The 16,824-nt window shown below is 40.1% G+C and overlaps 1 protein-coding gene across 8 annotated transcripts in view; it reads left to right on the top strand.

Annotated features, from left to right (window-relative positions):
* The window catches only part of MTCL1 (microtubule crosslinking factor 1), a 102,467-nt gene that overhangs the window by 71,561 nt on the left and 14,082 nt on the right, over window positions 1–16,824 (top strand). For all 8 annotated transcript variants that reach the window (XM_058804255.1, XM_058804293.1, XM_058804281.1 and 5 more), the window contains 4 exons: window positions 820–1,050; window positions 2,642–2,830; window positions 8,888–9,055; window positions 12,959–13,207. In XM_058804255.1, coding sequence (XP_058660238.1) covers window positions 820–1,050; window positions 2,642–2,830; window positions 8,888–9,055; window positions 12,959–13,207 — 837 coding nt within the window. The remainder of the gene's footprint in view (window positions 1–819; window positions 1,051–2,641; window positions 2,831–8,887; window positions 9,056–12,958; window positions 13,208–16,824) is intronic.

Here is a 16,824-nt window from a genome sequence, read left to right as displayed (position 1 = left end):
TCACATTTAAAGAATGACGTTTCAGGTGGCCTTGCATTGAAACAGGTGTAGTTATACATGTCCTCTAAAAAATGAGCTTTTCTCGGTGATTTTAGTACACTAAGGCTGAGACATGTCAAATGCTGGGTTGCAGTCTGTTCCTGTGTCTTCAGTTCCTGCTTGTGTCCCAGATAAAGTCATACCAGAATGAGAGACTGTTTACTGTGGTATCATTCAGATGCCTTCAAGTATGAACTGCAAGAAGTGAGGGACCAGTAGTGGTATCTGAGGTACTGGAGCTGTTTTCTTCAGAAGTGTTGCCCTTCCAGAGGCAGAGGGAGACTTAGCAACTGTGGACAGATTGAACCTGTGCCTGTGGGGGGAAGTTGCAAGGCAAATATTCTGGGTTTTCTGAAGGGCAGCTGTGGTCCCACCTTGTACAAATGGCTGCAAATGCATTTAATAGGTGTGATATGTGCAGCATTGTGGGCTGGTGCCTCTGCTGGGAACCTACTGCAGAGATACAATCAAGAGAGGGAGGAAAATGTGAGTGGTGTAAAATGTTTAACCAGCTTCAGAGCTCTTGTGCATCTTTGAAGTAAATATCCACTTCCACAGCAGGTTACTTTCATATGGTTATCTAAGAAAAGCTTATCATCTGCTATCCTCTAATTTCCTCAGCAGTCATAACTGCTGAAGAACTTATTGAGCCAAACTCAATAGCTGCTCACTACTGGTGAAAATTAGAGATTTCAGTTTGTTTCACCCAGTGAAGAACAGCTCCTGGAGACTGCCCCAGGACACCACTCTGTTGACATGTTGCCTGTTATTCCATTAAAGCTGGAGGAGGAGCATCTGCAGACCCTGCGGAGAAAAGACTTGGAAGTGCAGAGCTTGACTTTGCAGAACAAACTGGAGGAGAAGACCTGGAGTCAGGAGAAGAATCTGCTGCAGCAGGAACTCAGGCATTTCAAGCAGGACACCTTTCTCCTGTACGTCAAACTGAAGTGGCTGCTGAAACACTGGCGGCAAGGCAAGCGAATGGAGGAGGAAGGGGAGGACACATTAGAGGTAAATGTCCCACCTTAATAACCCAGATGAGAACTGGGACCTCCCTTCTTCAAGTGTAGACTTGAAATGTGATGGGGCACCAGCAGCCTTCAAATTGCACATACGTTGGAAGGGGATTCAAATTAAACATGAAGCTGGTGTTGGCTTGTGCTGAGCTATACTCTGCATGATATGTTACAGATCACCCATCTTTAAAGCAAAACCCTTAACTAGTACAAACAGCTGGTCCTAAAATACTCTCACAGAGTAAATGAAAAATTAATTAGGTCTCAAAGATATGACTCCTGAGTAATTTTTTGAAAGAAAAAAAGCACATTAGCAAGGTGAGGGAGTCAAATCTGTTTAGATGAATGAGTGCTGTTGTTTTTCTCATCCTGTGCGCAGTGTGTTCTTTACAAAGCCTTCAGCAACACAGATGGAGGGAAGCTCTGTTTCTGTGTTGGCAGTAGAATTATACAGCTTCATGTGGGAACTTACAGTGAATCATCCTTATTTGTTCCCCTTCTCCACACACACGTCTGTCGCCGTCAGCAGCAGTACATCGGTCGTCATCATGGTGCATTTCTAAGTAGAGGCTAAATCAAGATCAGGAATTTCAGAAGTACATAACAACCTGGAATCCCCAAGCTGACACATCTCAGCAGGGGTGTGGTTGCCAGCCAACACGCACTGTGAAGGAAGTGTTGAGTTGCACACCCAGGATTACCATTTGCTTCTTAGCTAAAGGAAAAAAAAAAAATGTTTTCCAATTCTGTCATTTTCACTAAATTCTTGAGAACAATAGATTTGTTTTGCAGGTTCATGCAATTCTGAAGCCATTTGGTAAGCATCAAAGTAATTTTTCTCAATATTTCTGGTCCTTTTATATGTAGTGTTTTTCAAGGTTTGCTGCATTTGGCAGTACAAGTAATCTTTCAGGTCTGGTTGGAGTGTGCCTAAGCTGAATACTCCAATGTTTTGTATTCTTAGATAAATGGTTGATGAACATCTTTAGATTCATCTGCTGTGGTAATATGAGCCAGAAACAAGAGATGAGTATCTATTTAAAAATAATTTGCTTCTACTTTACTTCAGCTGTGTTAATTTGCTTCTGTGTAAATTAGCTCATCTTCTAATACCTAAAAGCTTTCATTTATTGACTGTTTGGATTTTTTGACTGGTTAATTTATTACCAGCCCAGCTTTAGTCATTATTGGAGTCGTGTTTTGCTCACACTTTACAGAAAATGAAGTGATAGATTTGGATACTTCCTAATCTCCATTACTTCATCACACAATGCACCAGTGTCTTGTATAGTTCTTGATTAGTGTGTGATGGATTATATCCATCATGTGACATTAGACCTATCCCAGCTGCATCAACCCCTGGTGTTGCAGGCCTGCATAGTGGTGTGTTCACATACTCAGTAGGTGGTGTATCACCCAAAGATCCGTGCTGTGGCCTGAGTTGAGGTCAATACATGCCACCACAGAGATGCAGTCCCTTCCCTTAGTCCTTCAGTGGATTTCTGGTCCCAGAGGTAAATGGGAAAATCGTGTTCCAGCGTTCCTGCATTCCTGTGTTCCTGCATTCCTGTGTTCTTGCATTCTAGATTGAGCACCCTGAGCCCCTCCCAGACTTCAGCATTCAGCCTGAGCAGAAGGCAAATGATGCAGAGCGAGAGGAGGAGGAAGAGGATGTTGTGTTTGCTCTGGCAGATTTCTCCCAGCATCCCACCACGGAGAGCACTGATCATGGACCACAGCTGCAGACTGCAGAGTTACTGCAGCAGCAGAAGCAGGTACTACACCATTTGTATATCTTGCCCTGGGAATGGAAACTGTGGGTTTTTCAAGAGAGTTCTGTGCTGCTGTATTAAATCACCTAGAATCATACTTGTGTAAAGACTTCTAGCTACACAGCAATTACAGTAGATTTCATCCATTATGTTTATATTTAAATTTAATCACGAGCCACGTGATTACTGTTCTTCTGTTGACAGATGCTATCAGTGAAAAATCCTATTTCCTCTTGTGGCTGCTTGCCCAGAAACATCTATCAGTATGTGATGGTTTGCAGAATTTACAGGCTCCTCTTGTCTGAGCACATCTATTGTACTCTACTGTCAAGCTTTTAGCAAGAACATGTGATTTTGTTTCCTTTAAATAATTTAAGAAACTAGCACATGTATTTAATGTTTCCCTTAGAGATGATGGGAAAACAGTGTAAGAGTTCCTTCCTGTCACTGGGCTTGTTTTTAAAAGCCTGAAATCAAATCATATTAACTTTTCCTTGGCATCTCCTGTACCCTGACTGTGTGTCAGAGCACTGCCATATATCCTAGCTTTTTCCTTTGTACATTTAATATACTAACTATCCTAATCTATTTGTACTAACTGTCCTAATCTATTTGTAACAATACAAATAGAAAAAGAAGACAGATTTATTATATTTTTTTAAATGAAAACCATTCGTATGAGACCATCCCATTACATGGATTTATTTGCAATCATAAATAGAATGGAGCAAGAATTCTATGTGAAAAACAAATTCGGGGGTAAAAGAATCTTCAGTCTTCTGATATCCCTTCTTTATCCAAGCCTTTGACTTGGGAGCCTGCTCCTCAGTGACAGCTCTGAGGCAAACATGTGCTCCCTATGATCACAATACTCGGCTGGAGCCACTGCAGGCCTGGGGATTGTGTCTCTTTGCCTCTGAGCTCTTCACCTTGAATTCCCCAGACCCTCATGACTATGAACAACCTGTTTTCTGACTGCCTATGTGTCACAGCAGGCAACAGAAAGTCTCTATCCTATAAAAAGGATATTCTCTAACTATTCTTTTCTGTGAAGAGTGCTACCAAGTTAGTATTCATTTGATTGGTTTGGCATTTTCTACCTTGCTGGTCACGCAGACCCACCACTGTCTTCCTCTCAGCAAACTTTGCTGGTTAAAGACTGTAGAAGGCCATGCAAGAGATGCTCAGGATCACATCATCTGATTGCATTCCATCTGCTGGACTGCTTTATTCTGGAATTAGTAAAATAAATATATACCAAAATGTTGTTTCTTTACAAACTCCATCATGTACTAACTTTCCATATAGGACTCTTAAAATAACCAAGAACATTCAAATGAATTATGTACTCTTTGAAATAATCATTGCTTAGACATTAATCTCAGTTAAGGTGGCAGAAATGGGCAGTAAATTGATTATAATTCATTTTTATATACATCACAGCAGTTCCAGCTAATCTTGCTTGAAGAATAGATCTATAGGAACTGACCACTTGGTACTCCCCATGATGATAAATAGTGCTTGATATCCAAATGAACTTGTCAGGATAGAACAGATTCCTTGCTTCCCAACCAGAAAAAAGTGTTATTTCAACACTGCAAGAATAAGTTTGTAAATATTTCTCATTTTAAGCACTATAATTTGCTCTGCTTGCACACACTATGGCATCTTCTCACAAGTACGGCTGTGCTGAAAAGCACACTGAGTTTTGAAGGGTTTTCTGCAGGTTCCTTAAGTCCATAACCGGAAAAAACACTGTTTATACAGGGAATTTGGAATGATTGGTGCAGCTGAAAGTCTCCAAGGTTTGCACCTTTCCAGAAGAACCCAAAGCTGCTGGATCTGCCTGACAAGCTCCAAGATGAAATGCATCAGCACTTACTTCACATCAAGAATGAAACTTTTAGCTAGTCTAGGAGTGGCTGAGATAACTAGGTCAGAAAAAAGAAAGGGCTTACAGTAACCTGAGGTTACCCATATTTATTTTTAACATTTAATGTTAATATTTAATGGCTTGTGTTTTCAGACTGCACTCTTGCTGCTGACTTTTTTACCCTGCCTAGAAAGTGGAATTGTTTTGAGAAAAAATATAAACCCAAAGGACATAATCTCAACATGTAACTTTTAATTTTATATTGCTATGATTTGAGATACTCAGCTGGTTGAAAAAAGTCTGGCTTGTCTGGGATTTTTATTTGGACACTGTGGAGAGATATAGGCAAGGCAGAGTGGAAAGGGAAGGAAAAAGGTAAGCTGCTAAGAGGCAGAGTAGATCTGAGAGGGGTCAGTTCATCTTTTCCTGTATGACATTGTCCCTTGGCTGGTAGCTGGGGGACACAGCAGGAAGTGCCAGGCAAGGTTAAGAGCCAGGCTGGAAGTTTGTTTGTATTTAAGAGATAATCAAGCAAGTTGGACAGCAGAGGAGAACAGCCTGTGGATAAAGGAAGAGCTTTGTTTCAGTTGAGTATGAAGGGTGCTATGCCTGTTAGATGGTGTAAGATAAGGGAATAAGGAGTAGAGAGTTTATCTGTGGTCCAGTGGAAAAAGCATTAAAAAACAATACAGTAGTGTTGCTGGGAGGAGTGTCAAGAAAATCCCCAATAAATCTCTTTTTTTTCATACAATGTTTGTTTTCAAAGCTTAGCTGAGAGAAAAGCCAAAGGAACAGTCATTAAGGCCTGAATATACTGAAATGGGTTGCACCAAGAGTCAGCTTATCTTTTGCCTAGATCTGTGATTAGACAGAAAAAATACACGGTTCTGGTTTGCTGTTTAGGCTCCTGACCTTGTGTTTTTAATTGACTGCTCTACTAAACTGGTTGTAATACCAGCCTGTGGCTGAAGTCTTCAGTGAAATTCTCAAGGGAAATTCTCAGAGAAAAATGAATTGTGATTGAAAGCACAACCAAACTGCTCTTGTCCAAAACTTTTCTAGAGCTGGATGCTCCTGTTTCTGTGGTTGACTCAACTTAGTAAATGCTCCAGTATTCTGGAATTTAACTGGAGTTTGCTGCATAAAAGTTTTGTTTGTTGTCAGCTGTTTTTTCTATAAATCCAGAGCTATGGATACAAGTCTTTAAACTTCTGTAAGGCCTTTTTAATTATCTTGTTTTAGCCTTTGTAATTATCTTGTCTTAGATCAGCTGTGAATCAGTGAGATTCCTCTAAGCTTTAAATTTTAGAAACAGCTGAGGAGCTAAAGAGTCATCTCCTTGCATGGAAGACTGTTCAGAGAATCACAGCCATGCCAAATTTCTGCTGTGCAACATGCCTGAAAGGAAGGGGAAGACTATAATAATACTTGTTGAGTGTTTACAGGACTTAGTCTTATGAAAAAGCTGTTTTGTCAACAAAATCTAAAGCATGGCTAGATGTAAACATTGTATTTCAGAGCGCACTTTGTTCAAAAGTACTTTCTCTGCTCTCCAAAATCACTCCAGTTTGGCAAAAGAGAAAAAAATAATTTCACAGACTTCTCCAGCTGCAGACTATAAATACAGAGTCATGCAGAAGAGACTTCTCTGCAGGAGTACAAAGTATGTAACCAAAATTGGATTTATATTGGCAAGGTAATTAAAATCCCAGCAAGCCAGGGGGCACCTGAGGTACTTATCTCATCACAGTGACATTGATGTAATGCCCCTAGAAATAAGAAATGCCCTCAACACAATAGGCTACAAACCTGCAATGAGGCTCTTTTGTCTCCTTTATGAACTAGTTCATATCTTCTTTCTTTGCAAACCAATTTTTATAGGATATAAAATTATCAGATGCATGCACAGGAATGAGAGCTGTAACTTGCTTTGGTGTCATTAGGTTTTGCTTTTCTTCTGCCTCACTTCTCTTGTGGAGCCTTTTGACTGCTTTGCCAGAGAAAGGTTTGTACAGCACACCAGAAAACACATAACATGGCTCTTGAATGAAAGCTTCCCAGACATTTGGAGTCAGGGTTTCCAAAGAGGATGAGACCAGATTTTGATGCCTCCAATACCCAGCAGCTCCTGTTGTGGCATTAAGGGCAAAACTTCAAAGGAATTCTTATTCTGATTATTACACAAGGGGCTTGAAATGTTTGTAGAATTTAGCCTTAATTAGGTGGTAGAATAAAAATGCATAGCGGAAACATAAAATCTCATTGCATATTGAATAGTAGGTGATCTTATATGCATGATGGAGACTGCTACTGGATAGCAGGAAACTGCTAATTGGCATTAAATGTTAATGGAATTAATTCTGATTCTGTGGGTATGTTTCTTGCAAAACCCCATCTTGTACAGCATCACTTTTCATTAGCCCAGATAGGTCAGTCAGTGAGCACCTGCAGTCATTTCCCTACATCTAGCATACTTTTGCTGATGGATCAAATGGCTTGGAAAAAGTAGACCATGTTTGTTTGTTTTTTAAAGAAAAAAGGCACCTTGGCATGTATAATTAGTGAATACAAAAATGGATGAGGTGGGTTCAGTGATGCCAAAAATCTGATGAGCATATGAAGTCAGCTTAGTTGTCTGCATAAAATTTGGTAAGTATTGCCATTGAAAAAGGCACATGACAATTATTTAGATTTTTTGCATACTTCCGTTTACTTGACTTGTCTTCAAAGAAGCCTCCATGTAATTACTTCATGAAATACCAAATAAGAGGGAATGCAGGAAGCCTTCACTTTTAAAACAAATATAAAAAAAAAATGATTAGACTATCATGCAAGGATGGAGACAACTAATTTGAGTTAAGCCTTCCCAATGGAGTTAACACATTCCTGAGAACCAGGTAATTAAATGCTGAATTTTTTGAGTAAGCTTTCCAATTATTCTGCCCCTTGCTGTGTCTGCTAGTCAAGTATAATTTTCATAAGTGTTTTCTAGTCAGGATAACTTGTCAGATATAATCTCTGGTTACTCCCTGGTGTCTGAGACACTCATTGGGAATATTTGATTTAAATTTTGGACAAATGAATCATATATTTCTGTTTTCTGATTCAATGACTGCAAAAAAAGAATTGTGGGGAACATTTTCTTTTACAAATCCAGAATGAATATTTAGAAAATGTGTTTTGATATTTAACATAAAAATGGCAGATTTTGCACGTGATCAGAGAATGTGCAGAAGGTAAATGCCAAAATTAAGGAAAAAAAAAAAGATTTGAGTAAGAATATGTGATGTCAGCTCTGGGCTAGACTTTCAGCTTAGCTCCACTCTTGGCTTCTGGCTACCACAAGAGCTCTGACAATATTTTCAGCATGGCCATGACACTCTCAACAGAACATGAATGGGGCTTTGATCCTCTCTGAAAGAGGAAAAGTGGCCTCCCTGGCCTTCAAGCCTGTGGTACCCAGAAGGTGCTGCTGCAAAGCTGACCTGGGTGCAGCTGCCTGGTGTGGAGCAGGAATATAAAGTACAGACTACTAAACACCTTAGCTGAGATACTCAGCTCAAAGCCTCGCTGTATTTCTCTAATCAGCTTTATCTGATAATACAAAAACATTGAAAAGTTATCCCCTTTCTTTTTATGCAGTATACAAATATTTGGCATTTGATACAGCGCAACAACTGTATGTGTGAGACAGACATGTAACTATCCAACAAACCTCAGGAATGATACTTCGGCTTTGGTTTACAGTATTAAAAAAAAAGTTATTAATGTTGTCCTCAGTCCAGAAAGATGCTTAGTGCCTTTTTCAGAGTAACTTAAGTACTTTTGGCTTTCAGGAAGCATCAGCACTAGGCCTAACGAGAAGAGAATCACAGAATCATTTAGGTTGGAAAAGATCACCAAGTCCAACTGTAAACATAATACTGCCAATTCCACTACTAAACCACATCCCAAAATGTCACATCCACACATCTTTTAAATACCTCCAGGGATGGTGACTCAACCACTTCCTGAGCAGCCTGTTGACAGAGAAGACATTGCTATTTTTAGTTTTCTCATGCAAAAGTTAGCCCAGGCACTTTCTCTCCCATGCAGTGGACGCACAGTCATTTTTCATCCTAAAAAAATGAAGCTGGGGATTAAAGCCAGCGTGCAATGACAGCATTTTGTCTGCTTTGTTGTGGCAGGCGAGTGAAAACCGGAAGCTGCTGAACGCTCTGAAGGGTTTGCTGGATGAGTTCCGCTCGGAGCTGCGGGACGAGGAGCGGGAGCGCCAGGGCCTCCAGCAGCAGTACGCCCTGCACAAGGCAGCCTGGGAGGTGGAAACCACTGAGCTCAAGTGCCGCCTCCAACAGGTAACGTGCCCTGAGTCCAACACCTGGAAAGGACAGCTGAGGCGCTTAATGAAACAGGAAATTTACTCTGGCAATGTTCCTCACTCAGGCCTCACTGAATCTGGTGGTGTTCCCAGGTGTCCCAGGATGAGGGAAGAGATGAGAATCTGGAATCCATGCTTCAGAAGGCTGATTTATTATTTTATGATATATATTATTGTGACCTTGTTCACAGGGGTCTTAGGTTGAGGGAAGAGATGAGGATTTGACTCTATGTTTCAGAAGGCTTGATTTATTATTTTATGATATATATTATATTAAAAATATACTAAAAGAATAGAAGAAAAGATTTCATCAAAAAGCTAACTAAGAATAGAATAGAAAGGAATGATAACAAAGGTTTGTGTCTTGGACTCTCTGTCCAAGCTAGCTGGGCTGTGATTGGCCATTAATTAGAAAACAACCAACATGGGCCAATCAAAGGTCCACCTGTTGCATTCCACAGCAGCAGATAATCAATGTTTACATTTTGTTCCTGAGGCCTCTCAGCTTCTCAAGACGAAAAATCTTAAATAAAGGACTTTTCATAAAAATGTCTGCGACATATTATATTAAAAAAAATGATATATTAAAACTATACTAAAATAATAGAAGAAAGGATTTCATCCGAAGGCTAGCAAGGAAAGGAATAGAATGATAATAAAATCTTGTGACTGCCCAGAGAGTCTGAGACAGTCAGACTGTGATTGGCCATTAATTAAAAACAACCAACATGGACCAATCAAAGATGCACCTGTTGCATTCCACAGCAGCAGATAATTATTGTTTTTCTTTTCCTCTGAGGCTTCTCAGCTTCTCAGGAGAAAAATCCGGGCAAAGGGATTTTTCAGAAAATATCATGGCGACAATTTACGACAAACTGAAAAGAGACTTTAGTCATGCATTTTATCCTGGTGTCCAGCCCTCACCTGAAGGCTGATCAAAACTTTGCCACTTGAGTTGCCTCTTGGATTTCCAGTTGTCCCAGTACAAGGACCCATGCAGTGGGCACTGCGTGATGTGGGTGAGAACAAAGGAACCAAACCTCTTGCTGTATTTTCTCAGCAGAGCTGGGTGGTGATGTATCAGCTGTGGTAATGAGAGATGTGGGTGTCTGTATTTATTGAAGAGAAAAATGTCTTGTGCTTGGCATGCTCACAATTAGTTCATCACTGTGCCTTGGTGTGTTAACAGCTGCAGTATTTGATTTATAGCAGAGAAAAGAGTGATTAAACAACACTGAAGTGATAGATCAATATATTGATATTAAACCAGCCATTCAAAGCTACTGGTTAGTGATGGAAGAGAAAGCTCTCATTACCTGCCATGGGATATGTTAGAAATATTTGTATAAAACATGGTGCCAGGTGCTTCTGTGTCATATATGACAGTACACAGATGTACTCTGAAGCAGCATAAAAACAAATCAACAAAAAACCCACAAGAATTTATTTCCGAAGCTGATGACATAAAAGCTCTTATTTTACACATTGAAGAGGGAAGGGGTGGGAGAATTAGTACATTGAGATCTTGAGAAAAATCGTAGAGCTTCTCTGGAGAAGTAAAATATAATAAAAATATTCACTGTTGGAAGGGTGGTACATTTAGAAGGATTTACTAAATTTTAGAGCCTCACTGTGACACACAGAGCTGAGATGTGAGCACTGCTTTTCCTGCCCCAGTACTGTGGGCTGCTTTCCCAGAATGAAGGAGGCAGCTTTCATTTTAAGCAGAATCTTCTCCCAGAAGATACAAATTCTTAGTTCCATTGCTTCTCAGTACACCAGCATAACTGAATAATATATCACTTGAAAAATGAAACAAAATCAGTTCCTGTTTTGGCTCCTTCTGAAATATCTTGGTGACAGATTTACCTTAAGCTCGAGATGGCAACAAAGAATGAAACTTGGAGAAATTCTGACCACAGGACTGCCAAGTTTTCCTACTTTGCCTTTGCATGGGCAATAAGCCTCCAGGCTGCCACTTTGGTTGGTGTTTGACCCCAGGGTGGTGCTACCACTCCTACTCAGGGGTTTCCACCTTTCCTTCTGGGGCTTTTACCAGGCTCTTTGCTACCTCCACCGCTACGCTGGAAATAACATACAACACTTGCTAATTACTGGGCAATGGGTGTTACTTGTTAGGGAGTTAGTGTTAGGGGCCAAACCCTGAATATGCTTTGAGAATTTGCATCAAGGACAGGGGACCCATTAAGGATATGGGAATCCCTCACTAGGACTATGATCAAGGGTCCAGCTTCAGGATGCCTGAGGGGAATAGAAATGTATAATATCTATCATGTCATATCATATCATATCATATCATATCATATCATATCATATCATATCATATATCATATATCATATATCATACATCATATATCATATATCATATATCATATATCATATATCATATCATATATATCATCATGTGGTACAAAGTGTGAGAAAGATGATGTCATGTCAACTTTGTTAAAATAGGATGCTGCTCTTTCAAAATTGATTTTTTTTGTTTGGTTGTTTAGTCATTTGAAAGAAAACAACTGGACCCTGGAAATTAGTGGTAGAAGATGCCAGTGTTTTTAAGATTTCCCTGTCACTGCAAGTGGGTGTAACAGGATGTTCCCTGCAGCTCAGTACAATTTAAGTAACTCAAGCACTAATCTCTCAGTCAATTGTTTGGGGAGGCTGTTCCAGAAACTAGTAAGCATCACTCCTGAATCCAGTCTGAAATTTTTTTGCTCAGAAAGTTAGGGTTTATTTTCCACGTAGGTCAAGGTGAAGGTGTTGTCCTTCTCTCCTGCTAGAGTAATATGCTTCCCAGCAGACCTGCTGCCTCTCATTTTCGAGGACAATGTTAACTCCAGAGGTGGAAATGAGTTTTTGCTGCTTTTCACTCCATTTCACCTGCAGAGCTAGGGGATGGAGATGTATCCCATTCTGAGTCACACACACATCTACTGAGCCATCAACAGAAGGTCAGATTCCAAGGATAAATTCCTCGCTCATTTGAACTTACGCAAAACAATTGAGCACTTTTTCCCTCTGACAACAGTGCAGCATGGGCCCAGCTTGACCAGAGAGGTTGTACAATCTCTGCACTTGGAGGTTTTCAGGATCCATCTGAACAAAGTCCTGTACAACCCATTCTGACCTCAGAGTGTACCATGCTGCAAGGAGAGGGTTCAACTAGAGACTTCCTGACACCCCATGAAGCTTATATTTTCCTATGAATCTGTTACCTTGGGCCAGCTCTTCTGATCTGTTTAAACTAACCCCTGATCATGAAATTGAAGAAGGGAGGGAAGGTGGCATCAGACAATTGCCCTTGAAATCAGTTCAGGGTCCAGAAGCTCAGAGATGGGGGGATGATCTTGGTGCACCTACCGCTGCTGCTGCTAACACCTTCTCTTGCTGGAAGGCAGGAGAGTCATACAAGAGCACCACTGCTGAGGGTTGTTGTGGGATAGACCTCTTCAGGGGATGAATTCACTCTCCTTTGGTTTCAGGTGCACTGAGCAAGAGCACAAAGGCAGAGCAGTAGCTGGGGACATTGTCCTGGAGATTGCCTCAGAGACAATGATGAGGTTTATCTCCATGTTTCCTTCATTACTGGTACCTATATTTCCATCAGAAAGATCATAACTGGTGCCTTAGGAGCATGAACTGGTAGAGCTTGAGAAGTTATTCCCTGTAGTTTTCACTGTCTTGATTTTAAAACTTTTTCCATTCTGAACATATTTGATAATTTATTGAGGTCCTAAGATGTAATAATTGCTATTATTCTGCCATTAGCTTTGTAAAGTTAGGTCTTTAATCTATTGACAGGCACAGGTTTTTATTGCAGAAAGTTTAACATCCTAGTAACATTTGACTTTATTGCCAGCTGGAAGGGAAGAGTGAGAACACCTCTGGAGAAACAGGTTCAGATGCAAAGGGAGCTTTTAAAAGGGAAAGAGAGGAGCACAAGAAGCTGCTGGCTGACAGTCACAGTGTGGTGATGGACCTCCGCTGGCAAATCCAGCACAGTGAGAAGAACTGGAACCGGGAAAAGGTGGAGCTCCTGGACAGGCTCGACAGAGACCGGCGGGAATGGGACCGCCAGAAGAAGGAGCTGCTCAGGCGGATAGAGCAGGTAAGGAGCCGCCAGGTAAGGAGTCATCTTACCTGGGTCAGCAGTGCCTGCCTGAAAGAATGAGGCCATTGTACCATTACTACACTCAGGCCAAGCTCAAGGGACAGCGTTAAGAAGCAGCGCAGGAATGATTTTTCTTCCTTGGCTACATCGATGTTTCTCATGTTATGAAACAATTTATATACACAAGGGAGTAAAAGGGAAATGCTCATAATCCCTGTAAAAGACCACTTATGAGAAATCAGCTCTAGGTTAGAGGTCATTTCCCCATTTCAATTACCCTGGACAAGCATGGACACACTCTGTTTGAAAGCTTTAGTGCATCTCTGTGCTGGAACACTCAACCCACAGAGTTACTCAGGGTTTGGTACACAGCTTCTTGCTGAAAAAGACTGTTCATCTATGGATTAGCCACCAAAGATGCAGCTGCTGCAACTATTCAGTCTCAACTGAATGCTTTTTCTGTGGCAAAGGAACACAGGGGTTAACATGAAGAGCCCTGACTGATAACAAACACAGTTACCAGTACTAAATATTCAGAAGAATATTGGTCACATGAATTTTGTGCAAACCTCTGTTATCACTTGCAAATCTGGGAATGCATACCTACCCCTTTGTTTTCATGCCTATCTGTATTTTCATCTGCTTAGTATTAGAGACAAATAATACCTAATGAATTTATTATCAGCCTGGAAGCCACACAAAAAATGAAGTTTTATGTGGGGGAGTTAAAATACCGCTTCTGACTGAACATTGTTCAGATCTGAGTCATGCATTCCAGGAAAATCAAGAGAAACAAGTGAAATTGTGGGTCCTCAACTAACTGAATGCTTTCTGTCCTTAGGACAGCAAAAATGGAATTACACCAGCCCTGTGCATGCCCTTTAGAGAGCATTATACTTGAGAAAAGCACAGAGTGGCCTCACAGGTTTAAATCAGTGAAAGCCCAGTGTAACTTCATGACCAATTTTTGCAAAGGATTCATTGTCTGTGTCTCATTTTCCCATGTCAGAGCTGCAACAAGAAGTTAAAAAAAAAAAGAGACTAGGCTGGAAACAATATGAGTACAACACTAAACCTCAATTTCAGCTTTGGCTGTTAAACCCACAGAGAAGCTCTTAGGAAAATCCCATGCTCATGTGGATATTTCTAAAATCAATGCTAAAAGTGTAGGTCTGCGTGGGCAATGCCAAACATGAAGGTTTTATAGACCAAGAAGGGTGATTTTTTAGCTTCTAAATTTCAAAATATCAGCAAACAATATTCTCAATTTTTAAATCTCCTATATATCTGAGGGGTTTTGTGTGTACTTCATGCAGCTTTTTGAGCTAGCCATTATAATGCGACACAGTAGCACATCTCCTAAGATAAAACCATCAAAGCCTGTGAGCCTTATAGCAAAGCTCTACATGCAAAGCTCCTGGCTTGCAAGGTTCAGTGGCAGAAGGTGCTTAGTTAGTTCTCCATATCTTGACTGGGCTGGTTTCTAACCACCACTTATGGAATCTTCATGCACAATGGGAATTAAATAACCCTCAGAAAATTTTCCAATATACTAAGGACATAGACAGAAACTTTTCTTTGAAGAATCACTGGTACCTATCTGGATGTTTCTTTTCCTGTCCTTATAAATAGTGGGGTTTGAAGTATATCCTCAATAGCTTGACGGACTTAATTTGGTTAAAGACTGCTTTTTCCATTCCCTGGGAATGGGGCACACTGAAGAAAGCCACGGAGAAATCCCTGTTGATGTTACCTAGCTTTTAATTCTCTTAAAACCTGACATAACCTCTCAGTGTCATTCTGGGAGAGGCTACAAAACAGCTTTTAGCTAGTACTGGAACTGATTCCTTTTGTTATGTTTCTGAAACCTCTGGGCTTTAACTCTATATTTACTGTGCCAACAGAGTTGTACACAGAATTGGCAATGAATAGGGGAAATAAAAAAAATATTATATCAAGCTAACTTCAGAGGACTAAATGACCAGAAATAGCATTTGAAGTCTTGGCCACCTGCCTACAAAACTTCATAACTCCATCTTTGCTTATAATCAAACATTTCCCTGTGTGACAGGAAGCTTCCAAATATTTGCAGGCTTTTAGTTGAATATCCTCTCAGCTTGCCGTCGTGCCCTGCTTTATATGGAAACAATTAGTGTATCTCTGAAGTCCTACTCCCCAGGGTTTTGGTGTGCGTATTCCATGTATGGCAGTACACTGAGGATGAGGAGACTACACACTGTGTATGTTTGAAACAAAGTCTAAGAGATAGCAGAAGCGTGTGTGCCACATTTCATTCTAATGCTTTATGCCAGTCTGCTTTCACACAGCTCCTGAATAATACATCTATGATAAGAGGGAAGTCACACCAATGTATAAAATATATAAAGTACTTTACTCTGGATGGTGATGGGAATTCTGCTCGCATAGAAAAAACGTGATGACCTACTTTCTTCAGAGCTCACAGTTGTTGTTTTTTCTTTTTAAGTACTCTGTCACTTCATTTTCCCTTAGAGACTCTCCCTCCCCTGTACTCCTAGAACTAATTGTGCACAGAGCACACTGACAAGTATTTCAACCCACAAGATCACCTGTATGAAAAGTTGCATATTTAAAGGTATAAACACATGGGGACTCAAAATTATAAACTGTTATTAAAAAGTTAGGACAATATTTGTCACTTTAATTCTCCTGTCAGCTCTCTGAGGTTCAGAGAGTGAGGCAGTATTAGTACTGTTCTCTCATAAATGTTTCCAGAACATTGTCCTTATAGGATCCCTAAAACTCTGAAGGGCTTTTAATTGGAGCTATCTATAAAGAAAGCATGTAATTACCATTTCTCCTTCCTTTGAATCTTGCTCATATGCTCAGGAATGGCCCCCAGGATCTCTTGATATATGCCTTCCAACCCCTGCCTTTATAGAACACCTCCTTTTAATAAAACGGTTTCAGGTTTTGTATATCATGAGCAAAAGACTGAAGATGCATTTCCCTTTTTGTAGAGCTGAATCAAGGAAAAAATCTCACTGTTTTCAGCTCAAGTGTAAATTTAATCATTTGAGACCTAAAATGGTTTGGTCTAAATTAAGCAATATAATGTCTGTTTATTTTTCCAAACTAGAGCAGTAAGATGAATATGTTTTGTAGGTTCTCAGTTTCCAGGGCCCTAGTGAATGACTTGCATTTTCAGTTTATTGTCACTAATCCAAACATGCTGCTCGAGCAAAACATCAGAGTTCTTATCAGATTCTTGCAGTCATTTATCATGTTTGAAATTATCACTTACTTCATCCATCCTGTTGTATTTACAATTAAAAGAGAAGTCGATCACATAATCTAATTTTAATATTGGCAATTTCACTAATGGTTCACTTTTTGAAAAGTGTAGAGTTAGTGGCTTTGATGCCCCTTCTATAAATACACGTTTTCCTGGAACATGCTTAATTCATCCCTTTGACAATGTTGTTCTGTACAAATACTCAACTTTTCAGCCATGCATTCAGGCTAGGCCATATATAAAACAAAGCTTTTGCGTTTTTTTAGGCATAATTTTCCACCTCTGGAAACAAGTGGTATACATAAAAGAGCAATCTTTGTGTTGCTGAGCAGAAGAAAAA

Source organism: Ammospiza caudacuta, chromosome 1, assembly GCF_027887145.1.
Source record: "Ammospiza caudacuta isolate bAmmCau1 chromosome 1, bAmmCau1.pri, whole genome shotgun sequence".
Lineage (NCBI taxonomy): Eukaryota > Metazoa > Chordata > Aves > Passeriformes > Passerellidae > Ammospiza > Ammospiza caudacuta.
This window is presented reverse-complemented; position numbering and strand designations above follow the sequence as displayed.